The sequence below is a fragment of the Lates calcarifer genome, linkage group LG11 (genome assembly GCF_001640805.2).
Source record: "Lates calcarifer isolate ASB-BC8 linkage group LG11, TLL_Latcal_v3, whole genome shotgun sequence".
Lineage (NCBI taxonomy): Eukaryota > Metazoa > Chordata > Actinopteri > Centropomidae > Lates > Lates calcarifer.
In genome coordinates, this window is record NC_066843.1 from 5,285,350 (window position 1) to 5,304,779 (window position 19,430).

Consider the following 19,430-nt stretch of genomic DNA (forward strand, 5'->3'; position numbering starts at 1 on the left):
TGGTCCAGGGACGGTCCAGGGACAGTCCAGGGACGGTCCAGCTCCTCTGCTCTGTTTCACAGTGTTAAATTCGGCTTTGGGGATGATGGGGAGCACAGCACAACACAGACAGGCAGCAACACTGTATCATGTTGGCAAGCACACAGTACGTGATGAGTCTCAGTGAGCTTGTGTTCCACAGTCCAGGAGGATTCATTGCTTAGTATTAAATCTTTGTGCAGTGACTTGAACCAATCCAGAGTACAGTGTATTGTAGTGGCCATGTGGAGAATCATCTGTAGATAAAGGAGATTAACCAGTCTCCAAACCACATCAGCCACTCAGGTGTACTATTCCATCACTTCCTCTGTGTGCCACAGACGCAGCAGAGCTCAGATGTGGTAGCTTCAACTTGTTTCCATTTGCTTTTCACCACTGGGCCTTGGCTAAACACCAGTCCTGCTGTCACAAGTTGTTTCCTGAAATGGCTGGAAAATGAGAGGCTGTGGGTTGCCACATGAACAGATGCTGTGAGGGTGTCGCTGAGAAGCCAGCAGACCTGCTTCTGCAAACTAAGGTTCATGGATAAAATCATTTCTATTCAAGCCGGACATTTCCAGACTCACAACTGAATATGCTTATAACTACTTTTATGAAACAGTGTTTTTGTTATTTAAAAATAAAATCTGGTTATGATTGAAATGCACCAAACATGATTCAAGAACAAAAGAAAGGGCAACTTTGAGTGTTTTCGTGAATCAGAGCATTCATGTAGTCACTGTTTATTCATTAGCAATCATCTGCCTGAGTTTACTGTCTTTTTTTCCCTTTGCACACCCACGCACATATTGTAGTTTACTCAAATATCTTATTCAAAGCACTGCCTTCTGGGATGCTGCTGTTTTCCAGTTGTACCCATGACGCACACACACATACACATTAAAACCATCTTTTACAAGTTCTAAAAGCTTTATTTTCCAAAATCCATCCCTTGTCCTCTCTAATATATAGCACTATGTTTTTTTTTGTTTTTTTTTTTTGTCAATCCATCCATGCGTACAGTGTTTCCTGCTCTCTAGAGCCATGGAGGGATACCCTGAATGGATGGTCATGTTTGCTCAACCTGTCACCCCTGAGAAGGCCTGGCTAATGTGACTTTAGGATATCGTCTTAAAAAGGCCTTGAATAACGTTATTAACTCAGACACCGTCAACAAGGAGGAAAAAAAGCTCACTCAAAAAAAATTTGTTTTAAATATTTTCTCTTGTCCTTTAAAAAAACATATTGGTAAAATCACGTAAATAAACAAACAAACAAAAAAAGAAAGCAAAGCATTTTTTCCTTTCCCTGTATGCCGTACAGAGCCTACAATAACATAATCTACTCTCTTCTATGATAGCAGTTCATCGTGATACAGATAACAATAGCAACTCTGATAAAATCTCTATAGTTACTCTATGATTTCTACATATAATTTGCCTTCTCTAGATTCTTTATTTTAAGAAAAAGTTTCAGTTCTTTAGGTCAGAGTTCCCACTGAGCGATAGAAACAAACAAACAGAACAGTGAAGATTAAAGGCTGGCTGGTTCACTGAGTAGTGCGACTGGGGAGAATCACATCGGTATGGCGGGGAGACCCGGTGGCTTCGCTTACCCAGAAAGACTTGGGGTTTCCTTAAACAGAAATGTACATAGGATCAAAAGATCTTGTAGAAGCACTAGTACTGGATGGCAATTACAGGGTTTTCACGACAGATGGCACTGCTGCATCACAGACAACTATACATATTGCACAATGAGAAATGCATAGGATTTGCTCCATTACTGTAATTCAAGAGAACATGATTTGGTATGAGTGTTGAAGGGAGGATGATGTGCGCACTCCTAGTCCTTATGAGACCTTGCCAACAGTCAATTTTTTGGCAGAGGGAGGGTTGAGTGTTAGTAAGATATCCTGGGTGGGAGGGCGGGTGGAGACGGCACACAAGCATGAACAGCAATATGACAGCTGATGTTGCACTTGTGACACTTATCCCGAACACTTGTCTCTGACGTAACGTTGTTTTGCTCAGTGGAAGTCGTACAAAAGTTCTCCCGCTCCACTAAAAAGTGAAACAGCAATGTCATATGGCGCTGAAGCACCCTCTCTTCGCAGCAGCGAGAGCAGCTATAAATGGAACGGCTCAGCCCCAGAGTCACAACATGTGAAGACTGACCATGAGCATCAAGCATCAAGGGCAGCACCGTCAGGACAACCCATCATTTCAAATGACTCCTCACTGACAATTCAGAGTTGGCCCTTGGCTGTGTTGGAGTACATAATACATTGTTACAGGTGTGTACAGTATAGAATAGATAAAGCCATTGACACATTGAAAACACATCATAAACATAAACATATCGAATGTATTGCTTTAAATGTGAGACTTGTCTAAGTCATGGATAAACCATAAAGTGATCATTCTCACCTGATTGTTTTTTTTTTCTTCAAAGCAAAAATCTCACTGAAATTGACATGGGATTGTAAAAACATACACCTAGAGCAAAAAAAGGTGAATATCAACACAATTTTCATTGCTTTTGTAAGTAAATCAGTTTTAAGGTGCTTTTAATGTGGTTGCCATGGCACTGTTCTTTGTTCCCTCCCACGCTGTGCGCAGACACTGCAAGAGGATGTCAATCAAGTACTGGCTGAGCAGCCTCCCCACCCACTGTCATCCGAACTTTTCACTGAGCTCTGAAATCCCATCAAGTCTTCAAGTTATCCATTGTGTTTTCACTGTGTGTGTGTTTGCGTGTGCGTGCGTGCGTTGGAGGAGGGTGGGAGGGGGGCTTTCCCTGCTCCTCATCATCTCATGCTGAGATAACACCAGAGAAAATCAAGGGCAACAGTGAGGTGACGACAGCGGGGTGAAGGAGGAAGGAAAAGAAAAAAAGAGTAAGTTACAAGAGGGAGAGAAATGATGGCATTTTGCAACGTAAGACATCCGTGGCTGCAAAAAAAAAAGGTTTAATGCCGCTAGCTTGAAGAGAACATGATGTTCAAGCTGCATTGCGCAAATGATGTCACTGGAGCAAATAAAAAAATCATTCTGACGACAGATTTGCAAATTGAAACAAAGTCAAGTTGACAAGCTGACCTTTTCTGGACCTTAATGAGTGCTTAATCCTGGGGATACAGGAGAGGAAAAAAAAATCTGGAGGGCTATGACTATGGCTGTGACTCAGAAAGAAAGAAAGGAAGAAATGTTTTTTATGGCTCAGGGAAACAGTGTGTGGGAGAGGGCTGGAGGTGCAACATGGTGCTAATGGGGCTTTAGCATATGGACATACAGAATGTAGTTATAGAACCACATACCGCCCACAAAGAGGACTCATATTTAAAGTTGAGAAGGGGTCCTTGCTCAGAGTTGTTTGATAATGGCCATATCCAAGATGCAACGTGACAGCCTCTGACTGCGGACTATCCTTAGTTTGTCCAGTCATACAGGAGTGTACCTCAGTTTCAGCTGTTTTAATGACCTACTGTTTGATCATCCCGCCTTTCATAAAACCCCACAACCAATAAGTTAAAAACATTTTAAAAGAGCATCAAGTAAAGGGACCTTATTTTGTGGCAACCACACTAAACATACATCTAGACTTGTCTATATTTGTTCTCTAATAAATTACACAATAATATCCATAATCCAAACCATGTTGACCCATGAAATGGCTATAAAAGCGGCCTCTGTGCACCAGTCACTGTCTGGAGGCCTGTCCTGCTCCTTAGGTCATGATAAGAGGAGCAGAAAAGAAGGCATGATAGGGGATCTTGGCCTTTATGATAGGAACAGCTCTCAGGCCTCACGGGCCTACTGAGTGTTAGGATTTGTGCACTGTTTCCATCTGAAGTCAGGTGGGCTGCATAGTTTGCGTGTGGCCTTTGTCATGTGGGTCACACTAGAGTCGGGCCTGGGGTTTGGTAAGGGGACAGGGGAGGAGCTCAAATGGAAGGCGGGTTAAGTCTTTCAGTAGGGGGAGAAGATGATGGGTGTGTGTGTAGCCCGCAGCGGCCCCGGGGCAGGCCGAAACAGTGCAGGGCCCAGGAATGGGGTCTGGATGAAGGTGGTGGTGCCCACTGGGTGGCGCAGAGCCAGTGGGTTAGTTGCCACTGTGCACAGAGTTGGCGGGGTGAGGGGGCTGGGCAGGAAGCCAGTTGTCAAGCTCTTGGTCAGCTGCTTCTGCAAGGCCAGTTTGGTCTGGAGAAGACAGGAAGGGGAACGGTGAAGAGTGAGAGAAGAAGACAGTGAGGGTTCAGCATGTTTAGCAGGCAAACATGTTTCCCAAACTCATGGTACTTGTTTGCACGCATAGCTGCAGTAGAGGAATACATGTTCATACTAAATACCAGATAGAACTGCATTCCTGATAGCTTGTTGTATGATCACTCATCAGACATACTGCATATATATATATATGTATAATATATATATATATATATATAATAGGCTAATGCTAGGACTACAGTATGGACATACTTAAGCCTATTTCAGTCAGGACAAGGGTTAAATGGCAGACATTTCCTCTAAAGTTCTGTGACTAAAAGGATAGTTCAGATTTTTTAAAGGTGAAATGCTTCACTCACTCGTCATTATATTGATGTATGGACAGATGCATAGCTGAGATGAGATTTGCTAAGTTCCTGTAGATGCACGTACACCCCTGAGCTTTCATTTCAAACCATAATGCAACTATTATCTTTTTTAAATCAAATACTCACCCCTTGTAAGCTTTAAAGTTGGGTATGAAAAGTATTTAGTTTGCTCTTTCACAAACAACAGAGGCTTTAAAGCAATGGTGGAAACAGTTTCTGCACTTTTGTATCACACACTACTGCTTACTTGTAGTATATTTGGCAATTTATTGGCAAAGCCATACTGTCATTGTGTGGAACATACTGAATACAGATGAAAGGTGGCTTTGGTGAAAGGATGAAAGGTGATGCAGACCTCTCCTTATCATGGAACTATTAGCAAACAGTGGGTCCATAGAGGTCTGAACGGAAACTCAAGCCTCAGAAATTCACTTAAGATGCTACATTTTCTTGTGGATGATTAAAATGTTTTTTGATCCTACGGACTAAGCTAATGTCCATCCTTAGAGTTGCAAAGTGGGAGTGAAATGTTTTCACCCCCCTGTCCTATATTCCCTTTTCAGAGATTTCTTTAAACCATTTCCTCAATGTTAGTGAACAGAGAAACACAAGATGCTCCAGAATAATTTAACAATCGTGTGAACTTATTTCATCACCACCAGCCTGAATAAAATCATGTTTTATCTGTTAGTTTGGTGTGGATGGCTTGAAATATTAAAACACCTATGAGACTTAGCTGAAATGCACCATGAGAGTCATAGTTAACTTCTCCCTGGAAATTCTTATGTACACAGGCTTGTATCTTTGACCTGTCAAAGAACCAGGTATTTTCTGATATAGCTGCCAATCCTTTGTACTGATGATTAAACCAAGAGAGTTTCCTGTAACATTGTCTATGGGGAAAAAAGAACTAGCTTTTTCCTCCACAACAAGGGGGGGATCTGAAATTGCATCTCCCACTTCCCAACTGTATTCACATCACCAGCAAGTAAAATGAATAGCACCTTATGTGTAAACAAACAAACAAAATCAGAACTATCCCTTTAATATAAACATGATTTCGTCATTATCTCTGCTCAGTCCCCTGCCCGTGGCCAGGCCTAAAGCTCAACCAGCTGAAGCTCTCGCCCTCCAATCCAACCCCAGTCTCAGCCTCTCCTGCCACTGACCTGCGAGGAGAGGGAGGTGAGGTTGTACTGGCTGAACGCTTTCTTCATGGCAGACACAGCCACGCCTGCATAGCCACTCCATCTCACGTTCTGTAGGATGGAGGAGGAGGAGGAGGAGGAGGAGAAGGAGTTTGGGGAGAAGGAGAGATGGGGAGGTGTGTATATGACAGGAGCAGAGAAGTGATTAATCTGGAGTGCTGATTCAGGCTGCTGTTGTCAGAGCTGGTCAGTGGGGGAGAGCAGGACTATTTTAGACCTGTCTCAGGGGTAGGGGACTCACTGAGTACAACAGTGTGCTTAACCTCTCTGACAATACAGGCACACAAACATGCTGCCTTACTGAGACACAGAAGCCCCTAAGCGCACTGTAATGAGATCTGTGTGTGTATGTTTTTCTTAGCTGTATGTCTGTTGGGGCTGGGGTCAAATCAGTTAACTGTAACGAAGATAAATTAAAACCACTATTTAAAAATGCATTAGTTTACAAGCCAGACTGAATTTATTCCAGTTTTTGGCCCATGTGTGCAGCATGTTCAAGCATATCTGCTGTAAAAGAAAGACAATTATGGTTTGTTTGTGTGTGTGCGGATGGGTGCATATTTGCGTGACAGTGATTTGTTTGTCTGTGTCTTTATGCTAAGACTTACCGCTAAGCTGGAGCTTGGCTGGCTCTTGCTGTGGGGGGTAAATTTGGGCTTGGGTGGTTTTCCGGCCAGCCTATCCTTGTGCCTTCTGCTATTCATGTGCTGCCGAGACCAGCAGAGATACCATTAGTGAGCTAACAAGCATCTGTTGTAGCACAGTGGAGCAACTTCAAATGTTATCTACTGAATTAATAATGGATACACATTGATCATGACTGAAGTGAACAGAAATGACATCACATTACTTTCTACCAGTGCCACAGTATCTCCCTCTCTGGATGCATTACTAACAGGCTTATATCCTCCTGGGATAAGGGATGTTTATGTGAGACCTGATGGAATGCATTTAAGGCTAAAGCAGCCTGGGTGCTCACACACATGCCAACATATCCTGTATCTTTTCCACATTCCACTCGGGCCTCGGCAAAGTTTCCAAGACAATCCCTTCACTCAGATGTAGTATTTAATGAACATCAGAAGAAGAGAAATTACCTCCCCAACCTGGTTTGATGCCAATGTATCCAGAAAATTAAATACGGGAGGCATTAGTAGCTTGCAATAATGAGTGGCAAATAAATCCCTGCTCAGTGAAGAGCTTTGCAGTTAGTTATAGCATCAGATGATATCTGTCTAATGCAGAAAAATAGCTGCTGCTTGAAGGTACTCAGCACTCACAACCTGCTTTCAATGGCTTCATTCATGTGGCTGTAAATGAAACTGCTGCTTTGATTTAAGCACACACATACACACACAAGTCCCCCATTGAGGTGATATTAAAATGGTCTCTTGGATTAACTGAAGTCTTTAAAATCCCATCATTCATATTTATCGTTTTAATACACGTCATCTCTGCTAGTTTTCATAACTGAGACATTACAGGTCAGTCTGGTCTAAGTTCAACATGTAAAATCAGTCTCTTGATGTGTGAGGTAATTACTAACTATGCGCAGCCAGTTCTGTTTTCTGATTAATTCTGTGGCCACATCATCTGTCAGTGGAGGTGAGGTAATTATATGCACCATTTTCCCCACTGCCTGACATGACTGGGCCAGAGAGCTTTTCCCTGCAGAGTCAACAGTACTTCTATGCCCTAATCCTATCAGGTTAGCAACACTCTCACTTAGTATGCCTCGACAAATCTGCAGGACTTCTCTGAGCCGCTGCTTCCATCTTCATCTTTCATTTCATACAGCACATGAAGGATACAGAATAGACCTTGAGTGATAGCTCTTGCTGTTTTGTCCTCCTACTCTGCCACTTTACAGCCAAGATTGTCCAATAAGTTTGATATATTGCCACATACACATCTCTGTTCTTTGTGCATCACCATCATATGTGTAGATCTACTCCACATCTATTCATTTGTACCAACTCCAAATTGGCCAGTTTCTGTTTTACAATGAAATATGACATAATTCACAATGTACACGACACAGTCTGCTACACATATATGTGCAATATATTATAAATATTAATTTTACCTGGCTCAGCTGAGTCTCAGAGTTCACAAAGATCTCACACACTTCACACTGGAAGTTCTTGCTGGGCACCCCAACGCTGCCTTTGCTGCCCAGCCGCTTGCTCTTGCACCCTGCGCGAGCTGCCACCACTTTCCCCCTGCGTCGTGGCAGAACACTGTGGCCTTCCAGCATTAGTTTGTGCTTTGTACCTGGTGGAGAGATCAAAGAGTTGACAGGGCTATTGTGGTTCAAATTGCATAATATCACTAGTGTTTATTTGATGCTCATATTCTAACATTTATTGAGAAAAAAGTCATTTTAAAAAGCCCTTTACCGCTGTTATGTGCTTCCAGTTGAGAGAGGGAGTTGACGGTCACTTTACAAACAGGACAATGGAGGTGAGCCTTGCTCTTCTTGGGGTCCTTGTCCTCATCCGTATGCGGCTCCCCATTTGTGCTGGATGTGTCTGCGTGGCTGCCTGACTCAGCGGTCAGGCCTGTGGCCTCGGCGGCCTCAGCGGCCTCTGGGGCTTCGGGGGCGCTGGTGTCTGAGGCAGTTTCAGAGAGCTGTGAGGAAGGCGAAATCTGAGGAGGGGAGAGGGTGACCAACTCAACACAGGAAACCTCGGAAACTGGAGTCAGCATAACTGAGCTCCTGGGACTCTCCTCGAGCTTGGCCTCCAGGTTCGGTGGTTCTAGATCAGTTTGAAGACCTGCATGAAACGGTAACCATACAGGAGAACATCAGCAAACTGTCATTCATTTAACACAAGCTTATGATAGACAGAACCAGTACTTTATTACAGGCTTGATTTCTGTGTGGGGAGTCAGTTAGCCTCTATCAAAACAAGAGAAATTACTTAGAATTGTCCTGTTAACATGTTATGTGCTTAAGTTGTAATCGTCACTATTAAGACAGGACATCTGGAGTGCTCCTGTCACCAGTGTGAACTGTTGATAGTCAGCTAATAATTCCAAACTGTAGGCTTGTTAAACTAAAATGCCTTGTTTTCTATCTCTACATGTGTTCAGTGCAGAATATGTGATGAGTGGGTCTGGAGGCCTAATACTTGATAAAGGGTTACAGTAATATAAAGTTATAAAACTAATTACTTTTTCTGTTGAGTATTTAGTGAAGTATGGAATTACTTTTTCAATATATCACAACTATTTGATTACATAGTCCAGCACAGATTGTAAGCTTTTTCCATCACAATTAAAATAACCCCAACAAAGCATGATGTTGTCTGAACAAAACAATGAGCCTGAATAAATAGCAAGAAAAATCCCCTTGCATGCTTAAGCAGCAAAGACTGACTTTTTGAGTGCAAATATAAAGTCTGCCAAATTAATCTCCAAATAACCATTCCTCTGTCAGTACAATATTGGAGGAAACATTAAGAGTGCTTTTCAAGTGCTAACTTTGTGGCATTTTCTGATACAGTATCAGCCTTTGTTTTAAACCATGTGGAACAGACTAGATTAGCAGTGGTTTAGGCAAGTAAATGCCATCAGCCTCCCTCCCTCCCTCCTTTCTGCCTTCCCTCTCCTTCGCTCTCCCTCACTATTCAAATATCAAGTGGACCTGGAGTCTCAGTCAATATAAACAAACCCATCGACTGCCGGGCCACGCCAATAAGTCACTGGAGTTCTATTACACATCTCCCCTTCACCCCATTGCCCTCCTGAGGGAGACACACACTTCATCCCAGAGCACCGGGCGCTACGCTCACTGAATATCTCCATTTCATTTAGTGCACTTTCTCCCGGCACACACACTCGCAACCCTCCTCAATGCAACTGTGCTCCATTGATTTTCCCTTTTACGTCTCAGAGTAAATTCATCATCGGAGATAAGGGTCTTCCTCTCTCATTCCCGCTAAAGAAAAAGAACCTATATAAGAGCAAGATTAGACAGTCCCCTCACTGTAATGAGAGTGACCCCTGAGGGATTTGAGCTCCTCTGTTGGGGGCGGGGGGGCAGTCGATCCGGTCGGGCAGGTATGTTCCTGAGCTTATGTGAGAGACAGGGCCACCTGAGAAGTCTCCAGAGGGGAGTGATACTGATCAATGGACTTAACAGGAGCCTTACAGAGGAAGACATGGGGGGCTGGTGGGAATCAAAGCCCTCTAAAAATCCAAAAGCTGGGATCATGAAGGAGCTCGTTCAGCCAAGAATCATTTCAGATATCCCTGCTGAGTTTCAGGTATCTTCATGTTTTAAAAAGCCCAAACTTTAACTTAAAAAAAAATCACAGGTGAATCTTCTACTCATATAGAAAAAGTAGTTAATCACCAGTAAATGTTTTTTTTTTTTTGTTTTTTTACTTTTTTATCACATAACTTACTTGTTGCTTGGACTGAGACATCAATTTCAACATGACACCTCAAATGACACCTATTTCAGGCATTTTACACACTGAAAAGATTCACTGGCTAATTGTGAAAAATATCCCACAGATTATTTGGAAATGAAAGTAATCGTTAGTTTCAACTCTGAAAGGAAAATGTGAAAAAGAGTTTTTTTGCTGCAGACCAGGGTCAAAAATCCTGTGATTTTTATAAATACCAAGACTCTCACACCCTCTTCTCTAAGCAAATGCCGGTCTGCCCATTTGTCAGTCATTCCGTTTGCCCCCCTACAATATAGCAGAGACTTCCACCAACATTGGCAAACTGTCAGAACAAAGGCCAGCATATTGGCAGTGCCAGCAGGGCCTCTGAGGAGCAGAGTTACATTGCAGCAAATTATGGATATTTGGATCAATGTTATGCAGGCAATCATCAGTTTTCTTTAACCCAAAAAGAATTTAATCCATGTTTTAACAGTCCAATTAAATCTGACAGGCTTTTAGAGTGTAAACACATCTGAAGAGATCTTTATTCAGCCGACTGATCCACTGAGAACTTTCACCACAGCCAAACAGCAAATGAATATGAATATTGGACTCATTATGCACATGCTCACATACACATGCAGACAGTGAGCATTAGGTTTAGCAGGCGAGCACTGATCCAAGGCAGCCTCAGAACATAAACAACTTCCCTGGGGAAAAATCCTTGCTTTAAATCATCATTACTGCAGTGACAGACAGAGTTCCTGTGAAGACGGTTTCAACAGCAGAGTCAATCAAAGTCGGGGAGTGATTGATGCTTGTCATGACTGATGCAGGCCCTCTGTCTCTGGGTGCTGGCCTGCTGCTCTCTAACTTGCTCGCTCGCTGTCTGCCCACTCTCCACGGTTTATAAGCATCGATTAGTCCCTTTGTACGACTGAAAACGTCTCTGCTCTTCCCTGTCTGCCTCCTGTATGTATGAATTGTTGTGGTGCCCTAAATTACAGAGTGTCTCCAGGAAGTAAGAGATGTGGAAAAGTCTTTAGGATGAGACGTGATAGGATTTAGAATTTTTGTAAGTCATGAAAAAGTTTGTGTGCTATGGCAACATGGGATACTTGCTGGTAGGTTGAAGTACTGAAACTGAAGACAAGTAGACATCCCCACTGGTGAGGAGGTTTTCTTAGTACTACTGAATTTGTTTCTGGCCCCATTAACAAGTCCTCCAAATTACTATTACAAATGTTGTTTGTCATTGCCCTGCAGAGCCACTGATCTGATGCTACTATTAATAGACATAACATCTTCTGATTATATCTTACCACCAGGCTCATGTTCAGGTACAAAAACAACTTTGTTATGGAGTTCAAATTACTACTTCATTAAGGTTAAGGAACTTCTGTTGTCATAGTTACAGCAATAACCACTTGGTTTTGGTTATGGTCATGGTTAAAACTAACCAACACCGATAAGATTTGGGAAGTGAACAGTGCATATCTAGTGTTTTGTTCATGTATCATCTGCAGAGTTTGAGGTTCTATAACAACATCACTTTATTTCTTTTCTTGCTCCCGGTGGACAGGAGCTATAATTCCTTCAGGCTGTGTCACTGAGCATAAACAAATGTCGTTTATGAGCACTTGCTAAAACGGCTGATGTTGTTTTTTTTGGAGGGATGGTCTAAAATAAGATACAATATGATATACATTGGTGCAGAGGTGGCGCTGGTACTTAAAGGTCCTGTGTTTGTGTCTGGCCCTGTCATACTGCTATTTAATTTATATGAGTGTTTTGCTATTACTCTTAATTATGTTGTGACAAGGCCTAAATTTTAATTACCTGGTCCAGTCCACAGTGGCACCGGACCAAATATATCTGGAAAGCAATTTGTGACTCATCATTTGTTTTTGTGTGCACTTGGAACGCCATCCAGCACCTCCCAGTCAAAAGGTGGTATTGTGAATGGCGGCGGCCTCCTGTGTCTAAGTGCGCAGTAGTAGGTATTATAATGGAGCTGAAGAGACTGACCTTGTAGATCTAGAGGAAGTCTGTTTATTCTGAGCCGTGCAGACTGCTTAGAGGAACAGCCGACAGGTGTGTTATTGGTTCCTGATGGCAGACAATGTGGGCATTACTCTCAGACAGCTCCCCACCAGCTTTTAGTTTCATGGCAGACATAACTCATTTCATAGAGTGTTAATTTGGAGCGCTATTCCATTACAGGATGGCATTGTGGTGCATGCCACCACTGGCTCGCACTGCTGCATTTCAATTTCACATTAGGCCAATCACACAATTGGGCTTATTAAAGAGTGTTCCTCCTCACAAAATTGCTTTGGAACTGTAAAATTATTCACAGCATAAAAACTAGCAATGACTTATCTACTTTCTCTCTCCACTGACCCCCCCTCCTCCACGCTCTTTCTCTCGAATTCCTCCTTCCTCTCTCTCTCTGTCTCCTTCATTCATTTCATCTTATCTTTCATTTTCCACTCATCATCTCATTTCGTCTCTGCTGCTGCTGCTTCCCTCTTTCAGAGCTCTCCTTTGCAACGGTGGAATATTAAAATGAGGTTTGATGAGAGCGTTATCAGGCTCCAAGTCTTTTGTCCACTTTCTCCTTTCTGAAGGAGACTCTTAGTGCTCAAGGCAAAAAAATGTGTGTGTGCGTTCGTCCACATGAGGAAAGTGTCTCCCCCCTCTCCCAAAACCTTCATATCTCTTCTCTGATATTTCATCTAGCATCCAAGAACATTTTGAAATTCTGCTCAGATAGTGATCTTCTCCAGGGCGGAGGGGGAGAAGCGGAGGGGAGGATGAAGAAGGAAAGTGGAAGAGAGAGGAGGAAAACTGTTCTACCGCTCCTCCACTCCCATCACCTTGGATGGATAAATGAAAAGAGTGGACCCAGACAAGTGCAACATGAGAAGGTAATGGGCTCACTCTGTAGTCAAAATGCCATCAGAGCAATTCTTACTCTCCGAGCTGATGTTGCAGCCATGTCTGGTGGAAAAGTCAACATTCATGTTGTGCTGAAAGAAAACCAATGCACTCCTCTTTCTTTATTGAAGTTAAAATGTCTATATTTACACCACCAATGTGAAACATTTGAACTTTCTGTAAAAGATGAGTGCCTTTGATTCCTTTCCACTTTATTTTCTATTTGACAGCCCCTTAAATGAAAACTCTTACTATCTTGCTCCCTCTCAACTCAACCATCACTGTGTGTTGTTCATTTCATGCTGCAGGAATACACCAATTCTGCTCCTACCAACCACACTCTCCATCTAACTGAGACAGACAGGGGAGAGCAGGAGAGAGCAGGAGGAGCAAGGAGGAGCAAGGAGGAGTCAAGCAGTGGAAGTTAAGAGGCAAAGGGGGTAAAAAACGACCCCAGAGAGGCTCCAATCGATCTCAGCTGGCCCCTTTATTTACAATGCATCTTTTGCTCCCAGACATCCCACAATCCCACAGTTCTGGAGCCCTCCATCCATCACAGGGTGCAGGGACAGAGAGCCAAGCCAGAAAGGTTTTGGGGGGTTGAAATTACTGAGGCTTGAATCCACAGAAAGACAGAAAGGACAGGAGGGAGAAAGGATGAGGAATAAGGTGTACAGAAGATGTAATCTCAAAGTGCAGCATGATGAAGCAGTGGGAAAGAGATGAGGGAGGCCAAGGCATGGAGGAGGAGGATGGAAGCAGTCAATGAAGTGAGCGTAAGACTGGTGGAGGGGGGGTTGCAAAGATGAAATGAAATGGAAGGGGGAATTAGAGGAACCAAAGCGTGATTGAGTGATCATCAAGAAGGTGGAGTGAGGCGGAGAAGGATCGGTTACAAATAGCACGCTCTTGCTGTTGCTGCTGTCTTCCCATTTCACTGCCTGTTTACGTACTTGTTCCCTCCACTAAGCTTGTATCCATGAGCGCAGGAAGAGCTGCCTCGGACGTTGATGTCTTGTTCCTGTCCCGGTCTCTGTCTCGTTCCCGGTCTCTGTCTCGGTCTCTCTCCCTCCCTGTGGATGAGGCCTCCCCGGCTCGTCGCTGCCTGTTCTTCTGGGCCTCCATGGCTTTGAGTTTCCGGGCGTGCTTGTGGCCCTTGTAGTGGGCTTCTGCTTGGTTCTGTGGAGAAATGAGAGAAAAACCAGGTTGGGAGGGACAAGCAGAAAGGACTCGATGCATTATCTGCTGGAGAGACTGGAGCCCACGTGCAATAAATGTTAAAATGCACCCCTGAATATTCACTCTCTCACAGGCATACACAGGCTGCAAGGAGGAGAGTCTGTTTCCACCTGATAACAGCGCTGGCACACTGGGAGGCCAGAGGTATAATTGCATGTGTAATATGTAACAAGAGAGAGGATCCCATCTCCACCACCACCCTATTAACGTGCACTGTGAGAGTCAGACTCCACAAATCCTAGACACATGTGGCAATACATACTAATGTCGCACACATTCGAGTGCTCACGAGCACGCAAACACAAATCAGACGCAAAACGCATTCTGACTGACCGTGATGCAGCAATAAACACGCACATTTCTCTCTGGGTGGATCACGATTCACCTTCGCATTTTCATCACTCTCACAGCCCTGCTCAATCCCAGAACAAAGCTCCTGTTGTCAGAGCAAGCGTGGATACATAGGAATAGTAGAGAAATCAATACAGAGATTAGTCATTAAAAGCTAAAACAACCTCCAGGGATCAGCTCTATATAGGACATAGTTATAGAGGGAAGAAGCAGAACAAGTACACATTATGGAAAAAAAATATACAAAACTTCTGTACACTAATAAAATTCTAAGTTTTTTTTTTTTTTAAATGAATTCAAATTAAACTAACCCTAACCCTAAAATGAAACACCCCCAGAAAGCACAATTTGAAGGGAATGCTTAGTTATGTGGACAATATTTAAGAGACGGATGGATTCTGAATAAAAAAGCCTTTTTCTACAAAGTGTGTATGTTTTGACAAGTGGAGCAAGGTGAGGTGCAGCTGTTCTTCCCAGACTGCAATGCTTCTTACCGAGCTCTCACACAGTTTTACTTCCTCAAGAAATAAAACATGCAAAACCTCAAACACCAAACAACTTCAGTAAAGAGACCGGACTTTGCTTTGAAGGACTCCTGAGTGAGGAATAAATACATGCAGAAATGACTAAGAGGCTCGCAACCACTAAAGGACTCTTACATTAGGAGTGAAATGTGGATTTCTCTTATTACTCGAGCATCAACAAAACATTATGTCTCAGGAGCAATAAAAAAAGATTACTGCTTGGCCTGCATTAGTGGAGAAATACAAGGTTACTGGCTAACACACACACACACCACCAGTCTCATGTGTTATGTGTCTCTGTGTAAACACCAGCATTCTGAATATGGAGTTCAACATGTAGACTCCACATTAGCGAGCCTAATGGTGTGATATAGTGGAGGCCTAAAAATAATGGGGCTGTCAAAGCATCTGTAATAACAACTTGAATACTTTGTGACTGATCTGCCGTGAAGAGACTTCAGAGATTAGTGTGATGTGACGAATCCAGCCAGCGCCTTCTCCACCACCGGTCCCTCAATTCAACTGAGTCTCAGTGGAGGCAGAGGGACAAGGTGTGAAATGAGCTTTGGTTTTCACATCACCACCCCGGCCAGCAGGACTACAGGGAGATACAGACCTCTTCTGGGGGATTCTTGATGGTGTGGTGATTAAACGGTCCCCGGGCTAAAAGTAAACACTGGACTATATCTGGCACAGAGACATATGTTTAGTGGGTGTGGAACATGTTCCTCCATAGCTCTGAAATGACACTGAAGCCTCTCTCAAAATAATGACTTGCTTGTAGCAAAAATAATAAGACAAACATAAAATAAAGTGGATTTGCCAGTTGGTTTGCTTAATTTAACAATCAGAGAGATGCCTGTTTCCATTGTTCCATTTGCTGCACTGTGATATAAATACATGCAGCCCAATTATGTTCTATTATAATATGACAATGTAAAACTTGTTATATGGTGAAAAAGAGCAAAGACATAAAACAACACACTACTTCCAAAGCTTTCACATACTGTAGTCTTTTAACTATTAACAATATTTCAACAACATTATGTATTCATTCTATATGATAATTACCTTTGATACAACAAGTGCATGGATATTAAAGGGGTATGAAGTAAAACCAGTAGAAATGGAAGCAGCGTTCAAACATCCTCTAGCCCTCTACAAAAGCCATTGACAAAACCCTTCCCTTCTCCTTAATGGGTAATTAAAACAAACAACAAAATAAGAAATGCAACAGAAATATCTAACGATACACGTTAGCATGCTACCCAGCATAAAGGCCCAGTATGTAGGCTGACTAGAGTAGTGCTTGAACGACCAGAGGGCATTTGGCCACTCAAGTGTTCCTCTTGTGAAAGGGAAGAGTTTGACAGAAGGAAAACAGCTAGTTTGGACACACCCTTCTGACACACCCAGGGGGGGATTTCTGTATTGCTGCAGCTAGGTGAGCGTTTGAAGCACTGGAGGTCACCAAAGAGAAAGATTTTTAAGCTAGTGTTAAGTTGCTCTTTAAGGTCAATTTGTGCTATACTGAGCAGCAGAGTTTACATGGTAAGTTGGTATAATATCTGAGCAAACTGTGAGGAAGGTGCATGGAAGTGTTAGGAAAGTATTCATGCTCTGAGACAGATAAAGCTACAGTCAGACCTGACACTCCTCTTTAAGTCGATGTGTGGAGGCAGGGAATGGGATTTGCTCTAGTGTGTGAAGAGCTCGTCTGCGTCCCCTCTCCCCCCTCAGCTCCCTGTCTCCTGTGCCTCAGCACTTCTTTGAAGATGGAGTCCAAAAAGAAAGAGAGAGAGAGAGAGAGAGAGAGAGAGAGAGAGAGAGAGAGAGAGAGAGAGAGAGAGAGAGAGTGTGTGTGTGTGTGTGTGTGTGTGTGTGTGTGTGTGTGTTTTATTGTGCCCAGACCTGAGATGTCTTAAGGCTTTCTGGACTATTATCTATTTGTTTATGTGAATATGGTGAATATGCATGAAATGTCATGGGATGTTTGCCTGTGTGTCTTTGTGCATCTTTGTGTGTGTGTGTGTGTACACTCTAGTGTGCATATTTGCACGTATGTGTACAGCATGTGTGCATTTGTGTGTGTATGTGTGAGTGTGTGCGTGTGTGTGTGTGTGTGTGTGCATGGTGGCAGGGTTGGGAGAAATGAATGAGAAGCTGAGGATGCTGCTTCCTGCTGGGGCTGCTGATTGTTTCTGCTCTTTGCTGATAAATGGCAGCTCTCCCTGCTGTCTAATCCCTCATACCAAAACAACACACACACACACACACACACACACACACACACACACACACACACACACACAGTTTTCACTGAAGGAAAAACTGAACAAACCTTTTTATACACATAACTAGAAAAAAACATTAAATGACTAACTTCTGATTTGAAGGTACATAAATCTGCATAAAGGGATACACTTGGAGTTTATGTACACACATTTGCTTATACACACATAGACACATACAGAACACAAACACAATGAGTCAGTGAGGCTGATAAGAGCCTAGGTAATTGTGGACCATATTTTCTAAAACCAACATTCAAGGAGATAGCAGGAGCACAAAACAAAGAGATGTTGTTCTCTGAGGCTAGACTCACTTTTTGGTATAGATCGTTTTTATGTTGTAAATTGCAGTCTGGCACGCCGTCTCTTTCTCTCTCTTGTTGTACCACAACCACTCTATGTTTCTCATGAACACCACAGCGTAAAACCACTGAAACATTTCTTACTGTTGAGTTAAAGCGCAGGTGGCAAATGTTGCAGGAGATAATCTGTTTCTTCTTGAGGGGCTGAGGGACACCAAATGTGTGGTTGATCACTGCCTTCTGGACAGGGTCCATCTGAAAGACAGAAAGAACAGACCAGTACAAACAACATTAGGTCTGGGTGATTTTATTTTCCCAGATGAGAAATTTCTGTGCAGCAAAACAGCTTATTCCCCTGCAAGCCAAAATGTAATCTTCCGCGTGGCCATACTTGTTACAAAATATCCTCTAATATGAAGACTTTCAAACTGTGTGGTCGCCTCCCTAAAGGAAGCACAGGACAGTTAAAAGTGGCCAAAGATACTGTATTATCTCATCTCATGTATACTGTATGTCTCATTTCAACATACTGATATGATACATCTGAGGAGATCATCATCTCCAACATCCACTGGGCATAACTGTCCATAAATCTGCTTATAAAAAATATAAAACTTAAAACTCCAGAACTTTCTTAAGAATGATCATGTTCTTATTTTGCTTCTGCATCAGAACACATACAGTGATAGCTGTCACATCTGTGGATACCATGCAAACAGTACCTGCTAATAGCTAATTCTAACTCTTGTCAAAATGTAGGTTAAAAAAAAAACTTCCTGGTTTGTCTTGATTTTGTCTGAGGGAGGCCCACAGAGTCAGACTTTAAAAACCACTGTTCTAATACATCATCAGAAAGCACTACATCACATCTAAGTATAACCAGCAGCAACAGTGGAGTGTAATAGGTGTAATAATTTCATGTTTTGGTGTCAGTCTCTCAGTCTTTCTAGATTCAACATTTAGCACCAGTCAGAGAAAAAGAGCACTATTACCTTGTTAGCAGGTTGGAATTTGCAGGTGGAATTAACAGGTTGGAATAAACTAGATAATGAAAACAATGTTAATATACAGATCATTTAATTAATGAGTTGGCTCTTTAATTTCTAATTTGATTTGACATAAACAAGCCTGATCTTCTATTTTGTTCATTTTCCCTTATTAAACAGGGTAAAAAGCCTTGTTGAGACTGAAATCCCTCTCTAAAGAGACCCTCTTGCTGGTCTAGAGGGCAGCATGAAAAACACTGTTACAACATTATATACAAGCAGTACAGAAAGAGTACTGACAATATCCAGTTATAATGCTGTAGATAACACTTTCTGAAATACAGTAAGGACAAAAAAGTTAAAGTGAGTTAAAAAAATCTTTCTGTGTAGTTTTTCTGCACTGACCAATATGCCAGTGACCTCCAGCAATCCTTTTGACTTTCTTCTTTTGACAACAGGAAGGCCTAATTGTGGTGGCTCCCTCCTGAACAACCTCCACCAGTCAGACCACTGGGTGCATTAATTCATTAAAGTAAATTTATGTGACAGTGAGGCAAAATGTTTATGTCCTTCC

The 19,430-nt window shown here is 42.6% G+C and overlaps 1 protein-coding gene across 4 annotated transcripts in view; it reads right to left on the reverse strand.

The window, feature by feature from the left end:
- Positions 1-929: 929 nt before the first annotated feature.
- znf385c (zinc finger protein 385C) overlaps positions 930-19,430 on the reverse strand; it is a 137,519-nt gene continuing 119,018 nt past the window's right edge. For 3 of the 4 annotated variants that reach the window (XM_051074082.1, XM_051074083.1, XM_051074085.1), the window contains 7 exons: positions 18,015-18,125; positions 14,117-14,342; positions 8,223-8,600; positions 7,910-8,097; positions 6,432-6,530; positions 5,785-5,874; positions 930-4,220 (listed from right to left, as the gene is read on the reverse strand). In XM_051074082.1, the coding sequence (XP_050930039.1) occupies positions 3,990-4,220; positions 5,785-5,874; positions 6,432-6,530; positions 7,910-8,097; positions 8,223-8,600; positions 14,117-14,342; positions 18,015-18,125 (1,323 nt within the window). In that variant the 3' untranslated portion in view covers positions 930-3,989. The remainder of the gene's footprint in view (positions 4,221-5,784; positions 5,875-6,431; positions 6,531-7,909; positions 8,098-8,222; positions 8,601-14,116; positions 14,343-18,014; positions 18,126-19,430) is intronic. The other variant, XM_051074084.1, reaches the window with a different exon arrangement.